Source organism: Citrus sinensis, chromosome 1, assembly GCF_022201045.2.
Source record: "Citrus sinensis cultivar Valencia sweet orange chromosome 1, DVS_A1.0, whole genome shotgun sequence".
NCBI lineage: Eukaryota > Viridiplantae > Streptophyta > Magnoliopsida > Sapindales > Rutaceae > Citrus > Citrus sinensis.
Window position 1 is genome coordinate 22,840,171 of NC_068556.1, and position 18,017 is coordinate 22,858,187.

At 35.5% G+C, this 18,017-nt stretch overlaps 2 protein-coding genes across 3 annotated transcripts; one reads left to right on the top strand and one right to left on the bottom strand.

Annotated features, from left to right (window-relative positions):
• The first annotated feature begins 3,160 nt into the window (after positions 1-3,160).
• LOC102630702 (serine/threonine-protein kinase PBL27) lies at positions 3,161-8,239 on the top strand. The gene is made up of 5 exons (XM_006489069.4): positions 3,161-3,624; positions 4,411-4,607; positions 4,848-5,037; positions 6,409-6,800; positions 6,955-8,239. Exons 1-5 carry the CDS (start codon positions 3,465-3,467, stop codon positions 7,582-7,584), a joined length of 1,569 nt encoding a protein of 522 aa, XP_006489132.1. The 5' UTR covers positions 3,161-3,464; the 3' UTR covers positions 7,585-8,239.
• A 1,274-nt stretch (positions 8,240-9,513) lies between these two features.
• On the bottom strand, positions 9,514-17,717 carry LOC102630394 (ISWI chromatin-remodeling complex ATPase CHR11). 2 transcript variants are annotated; one of them, XM_025102769.2, is made up of 25 exons: positions 17,420-17,717; positions 16,930-17,061; positions 16,738-16,844; positions 15,715-15,818; positions 15,265-15,362; positions 14,911-15,090; positions 14,604-14,825; positions 13,855-13,989; positions 13,483-13,765; positions 13,334-13,407; positions 12,953-13,173; positions 12,776-12,863; positions 12,590-12,683; positions 12,301-12,489; positions 12,143-12,174; positions 11,958-12,034; positions 11,773-11,862; positions 11,607-11,676; positions 11,460-11,514; positions 11,301-11,359; positions 11,062-11,227; positions 10,537-10,715; positions 10,218-10,433; positions 9,871-9,963; positions 9,514-9,787 (listed from the first exon to the last, which is right to left on the bottom strand). In XM_025102769.2, exons 1-25 carry the CDS (start codon positions 17,630-17,632, stop codon positions 9,770-9,772), a joined length of 3,195 nt encoding a protein of 1,064 aa, XP_024958537.1. In that variant the 5' UTR covers positions 17,633-17,717; the 3' UTR covers positions 9,514-9,769. The 2 variants fall into 2 exon arrangements, with proteins under 2 accessions (XP_024958537.1, XP_006489131.1); XM_006489068.4 differs by having other exon boundaries at positions 9,862-9,963; positions 17,420-17,716.
• Positions 17,718-18,017: the final 300 nt, after the last annotated feature.

Here is an 18,017-nt window from a genome sequence, read left to right on the forward strand (position 1 = left end):
TGAATTATTTTTAATTCATAATTAACTTCGATTTTATCGATTATTAAGCCAGCATTGATGTCGGATAATTAATTGGATTAATTAAAGATATATAAATATATATATATCGGTGAACGTGCATGCATGAATGATGAATTTGGATTAATAGAGGTGGAACGAGTCTAATCACTACAGTTATCTCCCCATGCTACTGTTATTAATTTGTACAATGGAAAATTATGTGCATGTACGACGCATCTTTTTAATTACCCTCTGTCGATAAAGGATGAAAAACTCCCTTTGCCATTAATTGTTTATTTTAACATTTTTTCTAGTACCTTATAATTATGTTTAGAGTGCTGCTAAATTGCATCTACTGTAACTTACAATCTCTTCAAAATAATGTGAATAGTGGTAATAAGTAATGAGATCCACATGATTTTTGAAGGAGCTGCAAGTGTAACTTAGCAAAATCCTTTTGTTTATTTAGTTTATACACATATCGGTTGTTCAATAAAAAGTGTCAAGAGTTATATATATATAAATGTTTTAATTAAAATAAGAGATAAGTTATCAGCCAAAAGAACATGAATTTTAATGTAATATATTTTGTCTTATTATATATTAAAATTTGTGTTTTTTATTTTTTAACTCGTCTTGACTCTAATATGCTCCGAGATTTCCAATTGAAAGCCCACTAAATATCTATAAAATGATCAATGTTTCAAAATTTTCCAATTAAACGTATACTATCACCCCTCATAATGTAAAAAACAAAAAAACTACATATCCTAAATTATTTATAAAGGAGGTTAATTTTTTGATTGTAAATAATTGTAGGTGATGGGAGTAGTAGATTTCATCTTTTAACTGCATAGACTTTTAAGCTAGCTTAGTTCAAATTCATGTTATTTGACTTTGTAATATTTTGAAGGTAGAATAAAAGTGGTTACTTGCAAGCATCTAATCAAGGGTAACGGTTGGTGAAGACTTATTTAATAAGTGTGATGTTTCTTTATGGACTTTTTGGTAAAATCGTCCAATGTAAATAATCGTAAGTGGTGGCTAGGGATGGCAATGGGGAGGGGGGGAGGGGACCGATCTCCCCGTATCAATCCCCGATATTTTGCATATGTTCCCGTCCCCTCCCCGTCCCCGTCAGAATTACTTGAGAGAATCTCCATCCCCTCCCCGAATAATAACAGGGGATCCCCGAGGGTCCCCGATCCCCGAATAACTAATATATTTTTTTTCAATTTTGAGTTAATCATATTAAAATAAAAAATTCAAATAAAAGTAAAGTTCGAAATATATCTTACATTAATATCTATTACAAAAGTCACATACATTAAATTAGTAAGTAACGCAACATGCAATGAATACAAACTTCTTTTACAAACTATCATAAACAAATTAATAGTTTAATACAGAATTGTTACAAATAAAATCGAATTTAGATTCAAAATTAACTTTTTCAATGATGGCGTGGGCACTTTATAAATGTGAACTATTCCCTTTACAACACAATAGTTAAATCGGAACAAATCAAAAGTAAATATTAGATTAGATTAGATATTAAAATTGTGATTCGCTGTGGGCAATTATAACATCTAAAAATAAATAAAAAATAGATTTAAGTTTTAAATATTTAAAGAATATTAAAATTAAAAAAAATGTTTGGCTAATAAAATCTACTCAATCTTTTTAATGTCCTAAATAAAAATTTAGGACTTTAATTAGTTAATTAGGCCTAAAAGTTTAATAATATAAATATTTCGATATTTTTTATTTTTACCAATATTTATAATTTTATAATTTAAATTTTATTATTTATTTACTAGTAATTTTAAAAAATTAAAATAAAATTAAAAATTAAAATGGGGAAATGGGTAGGGGATGGGGATTCCACCTCATCCCCGTCCCCTCCCCGAATAAGAAATTGGGTAAAAAAATTTCCCTGTTCCCTCCCCGAATAAGAAATTGGGTATGAAATTATCCTCATACCCTCCCCGAATAGGGAAAATCCCCGAGGGTACCCGTCCCCGTGGGGATTTTTGCCATCCCTAGTGGTGGCAGCGGTAGATTTTATTTTTTTAACTGTGTAGAATTTTAAGCTGGCTTGATTTAAATATATGCTATTTGTTAGAGCATCTCTAAAATATTTTATTAATTTTATTTTTTAAATATTTATTTACTTATTTATGTAGTAAAAAAGAGAGTGAAAAAATATGTTATTCTTTGAAAGGCTCTTGAAATAGAAATAAGTTAATATTATTTTAATTAAATAAATATTTTTTTAAGAAAAAATAAATGATAATTAAAATATTTTTTCTCTTCTTCAATAAAAAATAATAAAATATAAATTAAAGAGAAAAAAATATTTTTTATTTAAAAAATCTTAATTGAAGTATTTTTTAAAATTTTAAATATTGATGCGGCTCTTTAATTAAATAATAAAATCTTATTAAAAAAAATTTTTGGAGATAGTTTTACAAGAATTTAGACTTTCAACAGATCTCTCAGTGCTCGTTAATTGTAATATTTTGGAGTTAAAATATACGTGACCGCTTGAAAAAGAAAATCTAATTATGGGTAACAACCGATGGAGGCTTATTCAAGAAGAGTGATATTCTTTTTGGACTTTTTTGGTATTTTACCAAACCACGGGGACCTGGTCAAGAACAACACACACTATAATTTTTAAAATTTAAACCGTACCCCCGGTCGGTCTCTGTGTGCGCTCGCTCTATACGACTTTGAGAGGCGTCGGTTGGATCAAAGCATGGTGACGTCAGCACCTTACGGACAATAAAATCAACCGCAGCCGATCACCGCGCCATTTCATAATTCCGTTTGAATGGTTTTAAGCATGTGTTAAAGAATTTGGATCACAAGTGTGGAAGCACATCCTCCAGTGGGTCCCACGCCCCGACCGTGATGATGATTATTACTTTCATTTAAAATTGTAAAATACTTAAAACGAAAGGGTTAAAAAAAGTGAAAAATAAAATAGAAAAGTAAAAGCAAAGAAAATCAAAAGGTTATGGTGGCAAGTTGGTATTTATTCCAAAAAGATTATAATATCGAAATAAATACCCATAATTACCGGATAATTATTTTATAATTTTACTTCTAACCATCAAAATGTTTTTATTACATTATTGATTATTTTATTCATTTTTTTCCTTCTCTTCTTTTATTTTCTTTACCTTCTCTTCTTGCACACCACACCCCGAACCAAAACACAGTTTTTTTCTTCGATTTGTTGATCTGCTTCTTTCTTGGTCTCGATCTTTGTCTTGAATGGACACTCAAGATCGTAGAAGGATAAGATTTTGGGGGCAAAGGTTGATCTGATGAGCAGTTTGTGAGATGGGGTTTTCAGTATTTTTGAAGTAAAAAAATGGTGATGAGTTGAGTTGAGTGAGAAGGATTTTGTTTTATATTAAAGTTTGAATTTTTATTGAAGATTTAATTGATTTGATATGGGCGGGTGTTTTCCTTGTTTTGGATCATCCAATAACAAGGAGACTGGTGGCGGCGGCGGCGGTGGCGCCGTTGGTGCTGTTAAGGAACTGAACAGGAAGGATTCAGCTAAAGACGGCTCAATTGCTCAGTCTCACCATGTCAATAGAGTTAGTTCAGGTTGAAGTGTCTTTTCATTTTCAGCTGTTTCTTAATACACACTGTTTCTGGTTTTGATGTTTTGGATTGGACTGATTGCTGACTCTGTTGAATTTTGTGTTTTTTGGTTTTGTTTTGAGTGGCTTGGTGATGGGCTCCTCTCTGCGCATGCTATTGCTTTGATCTGATGCATCTGATGTTGTTTTGCTGTCTATTTTTTTTCTTTTTTAATATTTGAATTTTGGTGGTTTGCTGAATTGGGAGTTTCAAGCTTTGAGTGTGTTAATTATTTGTTGAATTTGGTCTATGAAACTTCCTTCATAGCTTTTATGGTTTGTTTCATATGTTAATGGGTGGTGCCTAGAAGTTATGTTGGAGATCTGGCTCCTAGTTTGGGGAGCTCAAGTTGAATTGTTTCCTAATAATTTTACTATCTATTTTTTTCATATTTAATGAAAATAAATGCTACTATGTGCATTTAAATTTAAATTTTGCATGGTCGAACATGAATGTTGCATAAAATATATATATAAATATTTTGGGAGACTAGCTCAGATTACTTCCTTGATACGAACTCTGTGAAGTAGTCCCTCGTGCTGCATGATTTTCAGGTTTAATAGAGTGATTTTTGTTGTTTGGTTCTTTAGTGCTTGCCAAGTGAAGTACAATGTAGAAACACAGACACTTTTGTGTAACATCTCTTATGAGTTTTATGCGTTTACGCTATTGAATTATACATCACAGTTGTATTTATTGATACCAAAAGTTTTTATATTTTGACCTTCTTCTGTCACTCCTTACATATAGATAAATCTAAATCTCGGAATGGTTCTGACCCAAAGAAGGAACCAGCTATTCCAAAAGAACCAACTGCACATATTGCCGCCCAAACGTTTACATTTCGGGAGCTTGCTGCTGCCACCAAGAACTTTAGACCAGAATGTCTTTTGGGTGAAGGAGGTTTCGGACGTGTTTACAAGGGCCGCTTGGAGAGCACAGGACAGGTAAGCTGTAATGGTTTGAAATGGATATCCCTAATATCTATTTGAGAAATGCCGTGGTGCTTGGCTTGTAGTCATACATCATATCTTGGAATTATAATCTTGTTGATAATGAACTTCTACTCTTCTATTTGCTTTGCCCTTCTACTCTTTAGTTTGGATCATGATTCTGAAAAAAACATGGCACTGAGTTTCATGAATTATTGCATGATTTCTGATTGCGTGAAATGATTGTATTTGTAGGTAGTAGCTGTCAAACAGCTTGACCGGAATGGCCTTCAAGGAAACCGGGAGTTTCTGGTGGAAGTTCTCATGCTTAGTCTCTTACACCACTCAAACCTGGTCAATTTGATTGGCTATTGTGCAGATGGGGACCAACGCCTCCTTGTTTATGAGTTTATGCCGTTGGGATCATTGGAAGATCATTTACATGGTTGGTTTGTGCTTTTGTACTTATTCTATTGTGAAATTTCCTGCACTTAGAGCAATTCTGTATACCAATGAAAATTAAATTTTGTATCATCAAATCTGAAAAATTGGAGAAAGGTTCTTAAGTTCTTTCATTTATTTTCCTTTGTCTGGTGAAATAATTGGGGAAGTCTCTTTGGTTTAGAAATCTTTTAGCAGGATTAGCATTGAAGCTATTAGGAAAATAGAAAATTTTTGAAAATCATTTTGGGTGTTATGGATATACAAAGAGAAGAATTTTTTAAGGCAAGATAGCTGGAGTTGCTTTGTTCTCTGGGACAGTCAAATTTTGAGGCTCTATTTGGGCTCTGTTTCTGCAGAATTTAGTGATGTTGCTTTCTTCTTTATTTGACTTGATTGGGATATGTTAGTGGCTTAATAAGAGAAGACTGTTCTGAATCTCGCTGCCATATGATTGATATGGGACATCTTGAAATATCAACAATTGAAAGTTGGATGCTAATTTCTAAGTAGTTTGTATGCTTGACATGATGGTCTGTGTCATTTGTGCTATTTTTCCGAAGAAACTTAGGAACTTAAGCTTAATCCCTTAGTTCCATACTCTTGTTTGAATATCCTTGTGATTGAAACGGCTGAATTTGATACTTCTTATCTATGCAGTCATCTGTTTTCCTTGGATATCCTTGGGTAGGCTATCTTATGCCGCTAGGTAACATTAGATACTACTAATACGCTGACAACTAACCACTGCCAACAAACATCAGGGTGGAGGGGATTCGGAGAGGAGCAAAGTCCTATACCTATATTGATAAACATGTTTATTGAAAGGTCTTGACTTCACAAGAATGGGGGATGCTGGCTGTTTTATTCTTTCTTTACTATTATAGATCTCATTAAATCCAGGACTGAAACAACCGAATCACAAGGATAGTCTTCTAAGAGAACTTGTGCATTCTTCATTCTATGTTAAATATCTACATGAAGCCCAATACTCTCGACACACTACTATTATTATGAAAATAGAAATCACCACTATACGAAAACATGATTGAGCACAGTGAGTGTGGGAAATTGATTAAAACAACTTATTACAATCTTCTTTGTGATGAGCAAAATGAAATTGTTAATCCCAGCACCTACGTTTACTTATATTCATTCTTAACTCAATTCAATATATGTTCTTAGCAGATTTAGCGTCCTAAGCATTTTATAGATTTTTGGTAAATTGTCCTGTACTTTTTAAGTGTTGGCTGTATTATCTTTTGTGACAAAATTTTGACCTCCTTTTCACTTGACCACTTTGGTCCGAAGCTTGATTGGACAAACATATTTTGGCAAGCCACCTTGATTATTTTATTTTAAAATTTGTTTACAGATTTACCCCCCGACAAGGAACCGCTGGATTGGAATACAAGGATGAAGATTGCAGCTGGTGCGGCTAAGGGGTTGGAATACCTCCATGATAAAGCAAACCCTCCTGTTATATATAGGGACTTGAAATCATCAAATATACTCCTTGATGAGGGTTTCCACCCTAAGTTATCAGATTTTGGGCTTGCAAAACTGGGGCCTGTTGGTGACAAAACCCATGTATCCACTCGTGTAATGGGTACATATGGTTATTGTGCACCAGAGTATGCTATGACTGGCCAACTCACTCTAAAGTCAGATGTGTACAGTTTTGGAGTTGTCTTTCTTGAACTTATCACTGGGCGCAAGGCTATTGATAATACACGGCCTCCTGGAGAACATAATCTTGTTGCCTGGGTAAGTATCACTTCTCTTTGTTCTTACATTGAATTGAATGCATTAATTTTCTCTCAATAAACATTGGTATATGATATCGCGCTTTTAGTTCTGTAATGCCTTACTGAGTTAACCAGAAATGAGGTTCTCTTTTTTGTTGGACATGGACGTGCAGGCACGACCACTCTTCAAGGATCGCAGGAAATTTCCCAAAATGGCTGATCCACTATTGCAAGGTCGCTATCCAATGCGAGGACTGTACCAAGCTCTTGCAGTTGCAGCCATGTGCTTGCAGGAGCAAGCTGCTACGAGGCCTCTAATAGGTGATGTTGTGACAGCTCTTACATATTTAGCCTCCCAAACCTATGACCCAAATGCAGCCAGCAACCTGAGCAATAGAGTTGGTCCATCTACTCCTAGGAATAGGGACGACCGAAGAAGTATGGCAGATGGGCAGGATAGTCCAGATGAGCATGGACGTGTTGGGCGGCATGGCTCGCCTTCAACTCATAAAAATTCACCTGATTACAGGAAGAGGAGCCATCCTAGGGATGGAAGTACTGGTGCAGAGTTAAGCAGGAATGAAACTGGTGGCGGGTCGGGGAGAAAATGGCTGGGAGATGATTTAGAGCGACAGGAATCTCAGAGAGACAGCCCTGTAAATACTGGGAGAGCTAGGCAATCTCCAAGGAATCGTGATTTAGATAGAGAGCGTGCTGTGGCAGCGGCAAAAGTATGGGGTGAGAACTGGAGAGAGAAGAAACGAGCAAATGCAATGGGAAGCTTTGATGGTACAGATGAGTAATTGCACCAAAGCAGCAACTGATGTCACATGGTCTTCTAGGGAAGAAACGTTGTCTCATTCTCAGGCAATGATGAAAAAAGAGAAGGAAAAAAAAACATGCAGATGCACCATCATTTACCGTCTTGGTTTCCATTTCCACCCAGGGAATAAGAGTTCTTGCATTGCGTTGCATTGTATCCAACTTTGACCGTTGTTGATTGTCCTTTTATCACTGTTGTAATTTTGAGTATGAAACTGAATGCTTCAATTATGTGGTAGAAGGAAGGGAGACACGGTTGAAGGAGGGATTGGGAAGGGTTATTGTGTCGATTTGGGGTATTACAGAGAACCCAGCTGCGGGATGTTGTTGTATGCAACATGTTGATCTATGTATTTAGGGCTTTGCTGTTGTAGTTAATGTTACAGGATGAGGGGAAGATTTGTCTAATTTTTGCCCCCTTATATTATTGTCTGTACGTGGGGAAACTCAGTGGGTTTGGTGTTGTGGATGTGTCATTGGTGTTGTTATATTACATCTCTGTCTTCTCATGTAGTCTCTGTGTATGCATTTCTGAGTCGGCCATGCTTTCGGCTTATACCAGAAGGGGAAAAAAAGAAAAAGAGAAAAAAAAAAAAGTTTCCGGCTATTATTTATGATCATACCATTCTTCAAGTACGTACCGTCTCTTTTCGTTCCAGTTTGCATGCACATTTGACGCATAGACAGGAAACCCAAACCAACATTTACGAAGCATGCGTACGAGTGATGACCAGATGGCCGCTAACAAGTCAGTGTATCTCTCTCTTTTATCGGGGTAAGTGCAGGCCATGCATCATTAAGGCTACTTAGTAATGCTATTAAGACTCACGTAACCTTGTTATCAGGGAGGTGCCACTGCCTGCTGGGCAGCATTTGATAAGCCGAGAAAGAAAGAAAATTAGCGTAAGGAATTGCCTGCTAAACCTCGAAATACAGCATTCAGAGATACGGTAGCGGCTCAATCCTTTATGAGGCATAGGGTAAATTGTTTAGATCAGATCATTTTAAAAGTTTAAGGTAAACTGGATGTATTAATCATTTAAGATCAATTTTTCTGCATTTCTAAGATATAAAATTATTATTATTTTTTTTGTATTTTAATTTTGTTGACATATATTTCTCAAATAATAATATAATATAATATAGCTCTATCTTAAATAAATTTTTACCAATTTGATTTTGAAAAACTTCTTTTTGCGGAAGTATTATTACCAGTATCACAAAAAATACTATGAACAAAGCACATAATTATTCTACAAAAATGAAAACACCACCCAATGAACATAATAATATTTTCGAAAGGAAAGAAGATAACTAAATAACAAAACTAATTAAGATGAGAATATAAAAATAACACCTGCAAACTTCAAATCAAATCATAAATTAACTTCGATAAGTTTAGGTTTTAAGTATTTACCAATGATCATGAAAAGTAGGAAAAAAAAAATTAAACAATTGATTATTTTTTTAAATTACTAGCAGTATTAAAAGGAACAATCTATGAACAAGCACACAATTATTGTAGAAATTAAAAACAACATCCGATGGACACAATAAAAAAGAAATAAGAAAACTAAATAGCAAAAATAATTAAGAGTAGGACAGAAAGATAAAATCAGAAAAACTGATTTGAAATCACAAATTAAGTTTGATAATTTGAGGCTTTGAGAAGTGACCAATGATCGTAGGAAGTATAAAACAATAAACAGTTGATTCATTTTTTCCTAATAATGCGTTAGTGCATAAATTAGCAAAAATAGGTTTTTTTTTTATTAGAGATTTAAAAGGAATAAACAACGTTTTAATTATAACGAGTTTGCATTATAATTTTCCTGGATGGATGCACTGAATAAGCAACCCTATTTAAATACTCTCTGGTCAAGAACATAACTAATAAATAAGAAAGTTGGTTAATGCCATGGCAACCTCCACCTTAGGCAGCCAATGAATATATTTTCATTGACATGAAATCAACTTCAGTTGAGTATATAATATATGGCTTACAAAGCATCCTGTATATTCCTTTTTACAACTATCCAAGACTACTAACAGAGTCTAAAATACTACTCCCTTCCTAACGGCAACTTTTCAAAAAGCACCAGTCATTGCTGGAAAACAGCTACAACAAAATATAGTTGTAGGAAAACTTGCTGGATATACTAAAATTCATTTCCTCCTCTTTCCCTGCAACAAGACCAAAAACAAGTTTCAGTTTGTGGACGCTACTACACATTCTTAAATTTAAGTGAGATATTTACCGAGCTCACATAGTCATCCATTGATAATTGCTTCCGTTTCTTTAAGGAACTAGGGCTCTCATTTGGCTGCCTCCCCCCACCACGCTTTGATGGTGTCATGTTCTGAAGTGTAAAATGATAAAATACTCAGATTTCACTCTTGCATTCATTTATATATTAAATTGTATTAGTTTCTAGCACCTAATTTTGTTTCTTCCAGCTGAAAAATTAGATAAGCTCAACACATTAATGAAGCAAATAAAATTCTAGCAGGAAGTTATATTGCATAATGAAGCCAAATCAGAAACCAGGACACGCGTGTCTGCGCATGTAGATTCATCTGATTGATAATGGGATGAGCAAGGGAGAGGACGAACCTTGGCAAGCTTCTTTTCTTTACGGGCCTGTCTTTCTCTTTCATCATATTCCTGGTTTTCCTTCTCCACCAACCGAATGAGAGTATCACATCTCCTAGCTAATTCTTGAGTTGTACGGGATTTCACAAACCAGTCAAATCGAAATAAGGGTGAAGTGCGAAATGCTGCCTTCAGCTCATCCCAATTGCCATATCCAAGCTTGTGAACCATGCATATCTGTATATCAAATAGAAGGGATAGATGTTTTAGGATGATTAAATTCCAGCAAACAAAAGTAGCAGTTTGAATTTGAATATTACAAAGTACACAGAAATCACACCATGAAACGATCACATTCTTCATTGTATAATTTCCCTTTGTTCTGTCCATACTGAATCTTTAGTTCCAGCCATGGATTCTTGTAGCGATCCAATTTCTTCCCAATGGCTTTCATAATCTCATCTTTTCGAGAAATTCTAGCCTCTCCTCTTTCAATATTCTTAATAATCCTATCATAGTCTGCATCAATCCCACAAAATCTTAATCAAAAGACATAATTATGTTACAAAAAGTCAAATAACGGAACCAGCTTGGGAATACAGAGCAGTTCATCCCAAAAAAAAAAATTCCAGCCAAAGTGGAATCATTTTGCCCCTCATGTATACATTTTTAAAGCATCCACTATCAAAACTAGCTCTTAATCTAATTGAATAAAGTAAAACAGTTATGTTCTATAAATGGCAACCGTTTGCAGCTGATAGCAGATGATGCCACCAATTAATACAAGTTGACACATTAACAATTTAGCGGCCCAAAATCATAAACATTTAGAGTGACTAGCATTAACTCTGAGCAAAAAACTCACCATTTAGCTCCTTGTATCGTTCTTTGAAAACTTTAGCGTATCTTTCAACTTCCTCCTCAGATTTTCCATCCATTTCTGAGGCAATACTTTTTATGTCATTTCGGCCATACTTCTCACAAGCCCTAATGAAAGTATTGAAATCTCTTCTACTCCAAGAAGAAAATCCCTACACACAACCACAGGCAATTTGGTAAAAAGGCCAATTAGTAAACCTTATATACATTACATAATATACTCACTTCTTCTAACAATCGCTCCTTTTCTTCCAACTCTTCAGCAGTCAGTGGATCTCCCACGTCTAAATATAAAATACCAAGTCAGCAGTATACAAAAGCTGGAAATATTATATAGTTTAAAACATATGAACAAGAGAAGAAAGAAAATAAAGAAAATCATACCTTCGGGCTCTTCCACATCAATGGTGTCTTTTAGCTGATTCTTCTGATGTGTTTGCTGAGAAAAGGAAAGAAAGTATATAAAAGGTGAATCTACCTCCAAAGGATGCACAGAACAGAACAACATGTACATTAATTGATAATACCCACCATCAAGTAGCGTACTTCTTTTTCATACAACTCACTTAGCCTTTGAGTGTTGAAAAACTGAAAATCATGCCTGGGAATAGAAGGCAAAGACATAAAACTAAATCGTACAGCTTTTGAACACAAATCAGAAACCAACAAGTAAACAACTGGTTCACAAGATGCTTACAGCTGAGGCATCCGAGGAATTCGAGGTTCTTTTGGTTTTGCTGGACCACCTTGGCGCATTGTTTGCTTAAAGTACTCAGATTCAGAGTAACTGATTAACAAACAATAATTAAAAACAAATCATCATATCAGCAACAATGAATGATGAATAAATGCACAATATATATATTAGGTAACAATACTTACTTGCGTTTCCGCTCTCTCTTTGGAGGTTCAATCCAGTTATCACTAACTATCTTCTTGAAATCAAACTTGTTCTCATCCTTCATCAACAAGAAAGAAGGAAGTAAGCCAACGGTTGGCAATCAATAACCACAATGTGCCAACAGGACACCACACATAAGTAAAAACCAAAACAAGACGTGCTTTACCTTCTCATCATCAAAATCATACAATTCAGCCGCTGCACAACAACAAAACAGAACCAACAATTAATATCATAATCGTACACAATAATTACATATGTAAAATAGATTAATAATTAAATAACTAAAACTTGAATGCAATTACTCAGCAGCACAAAACATACTGTCATCCATTTTAAATTTGATTGCATCTTCTGTAAATTTCTTCATTTTGGCATCAAGCTCAGCGGTCGCCTCTTCTCCTTTAGCAATAATTCTGTCAATATCCTCATCTGTAATTGTGCTATCCTTGGAACTGAAAACCATTTCAGCCCCAAATCTCACCATCTGAAGCAGCTCATCCTTATTTACAGCTGCATTGTATCCCCAAAGAAAAGTCATTTAGAATAAAAATCTGTAACTAAGGGAAAGCTATAATTTCTTCTGTAAGCTAGTACTGCAGAAAACACTTACTTTTCTGCTCAGCTAATCGTCCTTGTTGAATCACCAGAGCATCAAGTGCAAGCTTTTTATATGCCCTTTCAATAACTTTCTCCTCAATGGTATACTGTTCCAAATGAAACCACATGAGAGACCACATTAATAGCATAGTTTCTAGTATAGCACATGGGGGGGGGGGGGGAGGGGGGGAATCCAAACCTCTGTGCAAAATCGGAACACTTGAACTTCTTTCTTTTGACCAATCCTATGGGCACGATCCTGTGCTTGCAGATCAACTTGAGGATTCCTGCAATAATCTCCTAACATCATTCACACAAAAAATACACACAAGGCAAACCACCAGACCACCACAACATAATAGAAAAAAAGACTCACCAGTCACTATCATAGAGGATGACAACATCCGCAGTGGCAAGATTGATACCAAGTCCTCCAGCTCTAGTTGACAAGAGGAAAACAAATTTCTCACTTCCTGGTTTATTAAAGGCCTCAATTGAAGCATCCCGATCTTCTCCACCAGTATTTCCATCAATTCGACAATACAGGTATCCACGAAACATTAAATAGTCTTCAAGAATGTCCAAGAGCCTTGTCATCTATAAAAATCAAAACAAAAAAAAAAAATTACAGATATAGAAAGATGATACAAGAATAGTGCACATAACAGGGGTTAGAAAGTAGAATAAACAGCAGTCACACACACACACACACATCTGGACAAATTTAACTTATACACAAGCAACATAAAGAACTGACCTGAGAAAATATTAAAACCCTAGAATCACGTTCCTTTAGTTTTGGAAGCAACTTATCCAGAAGAACCATTTTACCTAAAAATGAAAGTTTGGTAAGATGAAACATTCAGCTACTAAACCTCCAAATACAACCCAGAAAGCAAAGCTTACCAGCATTTGTGATTAGATGATCCCCGGTAGTATAAGGAGGGCCAGGTTCAGCACCTTGGAACAAATATGGATGATTACAACATTTACGAAGCTGCATTGCTATGTTAAGAAGACGCTTTCGTTCCCCACCTGCATTCACAACTTCAAGGTCTTTCTGTAGCAATGCCCTGTAGTATTGTTTCTGCATTTGGGACATGCCCACTTTGAGAATAGTTTCCTTTTTTGGAGGTAAACCTTTCTCAACATCTGACTTCAATCTTCGAAGAAGAAACGGCCGGAGGACCTTAAAAGCAAAAAACCACAGAAAAAGGAAGTCATTGGATGAAATACAATGCACTTTCACTGAATGAGATGATAAGGCAAAGCAATTACCTTGTGAAGTTGTTGGACAACTTCCTGCTGATCATTTTCGCCAGAAATTTGGAACCATTCATCAAAAGTTTCAGCTGAACTAAATATCTCCGGAAGCAAAAAGTTTAGAAGGGACCATAATTCATGAAGATTGTTCTGCAGCCCAGAGAAAATAGCATCAATACTAAGTTTAAGTTAAAATGACTTGATACTCAAGAGGAAAGGAGTATAATAATCCTCACAATTTACAAACAGAAAATGAAGTTATTGAGAAATTGCAATTGACAGAATGACCATCCTTGAATCAAGTTCAGCCAAAGGTGTTTGAAGACAAACCAGACATAACATAACCATGATTGAAAAAAAAAATCAATTGAAATATCTTATTGGAGACTGCTTATGTCTAACGTACATGGTATGACTATATGGTAATGAACAAGTCAAAATGATATAAAAATTGAAAATATCAGTATCATGCTTTACTTTTTTCTGTGAAGGACTGAAAAAAATATATATATTTGTATGTATGTGGCATAGATTTCAAGTGGAAAATTGGGAAGATTTCAGTTTGGCCCAAAGCTGAAACAAGCATAAACTCCAAAGTATTTGAGATTCACAACTGACAACATTAACCACACTCTCAAGTAAAGACTCTCTTGCCCAAACAATATCTGCAAATCAGCAAGACCATAAAACTAAATACAACAAGAAGACAACATCATAGCCCCGCTTGGATGAGTTTCAAACTAAATGAACATGGCAGTTAGTACCTGAAGTGGAGTACCCGTGATGAGAAGGCGGTAATTGGTGTTATAAAGTCTCATTGTCTTTGAAAGAAGAGAGTTTTCATTCTTAATTCGATGAGCTTCATCAATGATAATATAACGCCAGCTAAAACGACGCAAAGCAGATTTCTCTTTAATGGCCATTTCAAAACTTGTTACACAGACATCAAACTTCCCAGCAACCAGTAAATTTTCACGTATATGTCTCTGCGCCCAAAAAGGACAAATATTATACAGAAAAACAATTAAAGCACACAAAATTAATTAATAAAGCAGATGCTGGGTGATTTACCCTTTCTTCAGGATTTCCAAGAAACTTCACAGCACGTAAAACTGGGCAGAAACGACGAATTTCGTTCATCCAGTTACCAAGGGTAGATTTTGGAGCAACCACCATATGAGGGCCAGTAATTCCTCTGAACTCATGAAGGTAGCCCAACAAGGATATGGTTTGCAAGGTTTTACCAAGACCCTGGATTGCATGCAAAAGTAACAATATTAACACATCATAACAAATGGAGAGGAAATGAGTGATAAACCAAACAAAAATAAAGTTATAAACCAAAGTCATACTGCATCCAATGCAGATAGTCACAGAGCCAATTTGGCATGCATAAGTTTCAGAAGCCAAAGTTCTCATGCATACCATTTCATCAGCAAGAATTCCATTTATCCCATTCTCATATAACCGTATAAGCCAGTTCAATCCAGCAAGTTGGTAATCCCTCATTTTTCCCTGAATACCTGCAGAATGCAATAAATAAAAAACAAATGTCAGTGCACTCAAATGAAGTAGCACCTTGATGACAAGAATTTATGTTCAACAAGCAGAAGAAACTTCTACAAAGTAACAGGAGTGTTAGGCAACAATTACACAATTACAACATGATCAATGGTCTAAAGTTAAAATAACAAATGCACACAAGACATTAATCTCTTTGTTTTTTTAAGATCGCATGAAATTGATCTCATTTAGTAAAATTAAAAACATGAATGCAAGCAAAATTTCACATGCATAAGTGCATGCCAATACATGTTTAAAGAGTGTGTGTGTGAGAGCGAGAGAGAGAGAGAGAGAGAGAGAGAGAGCACTTACAAGACGGTTGTGTTACCAGCCGCGTGTTTGACAAACCATCTTCTTCTTCCTTGAGGTATTCTTCATCTTCTTCCTCTTCAGTGAGTTTAGATGCATGGCGTCCCCTATATCCAATAGCACAGAAAAAGCATAATTGAATACAGAGATAGACATTTAAATGCATAACACAACAAAGTAAAACAGATGTGACTGAATTAAAGCAACCTCATGTTTTACAAAGGTTAAGACACACAAAAATTTCAATTAACGACCCATTTCACATATTTTACGTCCTTAAATCATGTTGGACTTAGCTCTAGAGTAATTACTCTGTAAACAACAATATTGGTTGTGCTTGTTTATAAAGAATAGTAAACATAGTAGCTTGAACATTGAGGACACGCAAAAATTTTGTATTAGAAAAATCCCACCCCAAGATCTCCTTAATTCAGTCTCATGCAATGGAAGCAGCAGCACCATACAATTTTGGCCACATTGCAGGCAAAATAAGAGACAACGGGAAATGGAGTTAAATAATAAGGCAAGAGTATTCACTCAACATGTCACAACTAATCTATCAAAAAACATATAAATAAAAATAAAAAACAAGTCATGGCTATACATTTAAGTTCAGCCAATAGTCTATATAGATAAAGAACACAAATCAACAAAAATATAATAGTCTAAATAGCAATCTAGTCAATATTACTACTTTAAAATAAAAGGCATAACTATGGGAGCATGGTTCATAATTTTCCAATTTTTCAAATTCTTTTTTTTCACCTAAAGAACCAAATTTAAATCCAGAAAGAAGCTTCTGGATCTCACAGCTCTCCAAGACAGATTCATTCATATGCTCAATGAGAAATGTCTACTCTCATCAGCTAGAAGGGTTCCAAATGCGTTGCTCTCAGTGATGATAATTGACCTATAACCTAGAGATTCAAAAATCTTCAACAAATGTACTGCAGCCTAAGGAAATATGGCATGGACAAATAGAGATAAAGCAAACCGTAAAACTCTTTAAATAACCTCGAGGCATACCTTCCTTTTGCCTTCTTCTGAGATGCAGATTGATCGCCTTTCGCAAAATGAGAAAACAACTCTGTTTGCTGCAATAGATACTTCAATCGGCCCTTCCCCCTATTGTTCTGCAGTTAAACCAAAACTAATTATTCTCATTGCTCAACAAGCACTTGTAATATGATCATTAACAAATAGTACAAACGGACACACCATATCAGCATCAATAGCAGCATTTTGTTTATCCAATAGTTCCTGAATCTTTTGTTTCTTCAATTTCTGCATTTCTTTTAGTCTCTGCTTTTCACGCTTGCTAATATCTGCATTAGCCCCACTGTCGTCATCCTGCAGCCGAAATTGACCAGAAAAACAATGTTACAGAAAAATCACCATGTGACGAAGAAGACTAAGACTAGCTTGAAATCAGTTTAAGCAATCACACACATATGAGCACTTTGTTTGGTATAATTTATGTTATGTACTTACATATTACGGTCAAACATTCCTCATTTTTCAGAGTTAAGAGAACTCTCCCAAAAAAATTTGTTTACAAAAGCGTACAGTCGTGAATTACATATATCAGAGAACACATAAAATATAAACCCTAAGTAACCTGCAATTGCAATAAAATAGCTCAGATCCACTAAGTAAACATTCAACAGAATCCCACAGAAACAGCTCGGGGACAAAATCGTAAACTCACCTCTTCAACGTCGTCTCCGTCGGCAGCGGCCTCGTCTTCGGACGCCGGAGAGTTATCGTCGTCAGAGTCAGCATCAGCAGAGCGAGCCACGGCTTCGAGCTCCTCCTCGTCGTCTTCGTTGATCTGATCGTTGATTTGCTCTTCCTCCGACGAACTGGAGCCGTTGGACAAGGCATCATCGGACGATTCCCGCGCCTTAGAGGGTTTCGCCATTGCGCTCTTTGAATATTTTCCTCAAAACGAGGGTTTCTTTTTTGGCAATAGAGAAATATGGAGAACACGAACCGACTTTTTATATTTATACATGAATGTTTATGGCATACGAAATCCGCAGTGGAACAATGGAATTGACATGTACTTGAGGGGCATTTAAAGCCGTTGGATTTGTGAGCAAAAGATGTGCGGTTCCCATTGGGCTTAGGTGTAAATCCGGGATTTCCCGCCATTTATGATGAAAATTTTATTTCCCGCCCGGAGACCGGTTAGCCCAGCGGTTTGGGGTAGCGTGGATGGGCTCGGACCCGCAAGATCAATGAATAATAAAGGAAACCTGGATTGTTTTGTTCGTGAATGTTGCATCGAATAAATAAAAAAACTT

Coding starts and splice junctions, on each gene's coding strand:
- LOC102630394 (XM_006489068.4), bottom strand. CDS start 17,632: ATGGCGAAACCCTCTAAGGCGCGGGAATCGTCCGATGATGCCTTGTCC. Junction 12,864..12,952: donor ATCCTCTATGATAGTGACTG/GTGAGTCTTTTT, acceptor AGATTATTGCAG/GAATCCTCAAGTTGATCTGC. Junction 12,684..12,775: donor TGTTCCGATTTTGCACAGAG/GTTTGGATTCCC, acceptor CATTTGGAACAG/TATACCATTGAGGAGAAAGT.
- LOC102630702 (XM_006489069.4), top strand. CDS start 3,465: ATGGGCGGGTGTTTTCCTTGTTTTGGATCATCCAATAACAAGGAGACT. Junction 3,625..4,410: donor TGTCAATAGAGTTAGTTCAG/GTTGAAGTGTCT, acceptor CCTTACATATAG/ATAAATCTAAATCTCGGAAT. Junction 5,038..6,408: donor ATTGGAAGATCATTTACATG/GTTGGTTTGTGC, acceptor ATTTGTTTACAG/ATTTACCCCCCGACAAGGAA.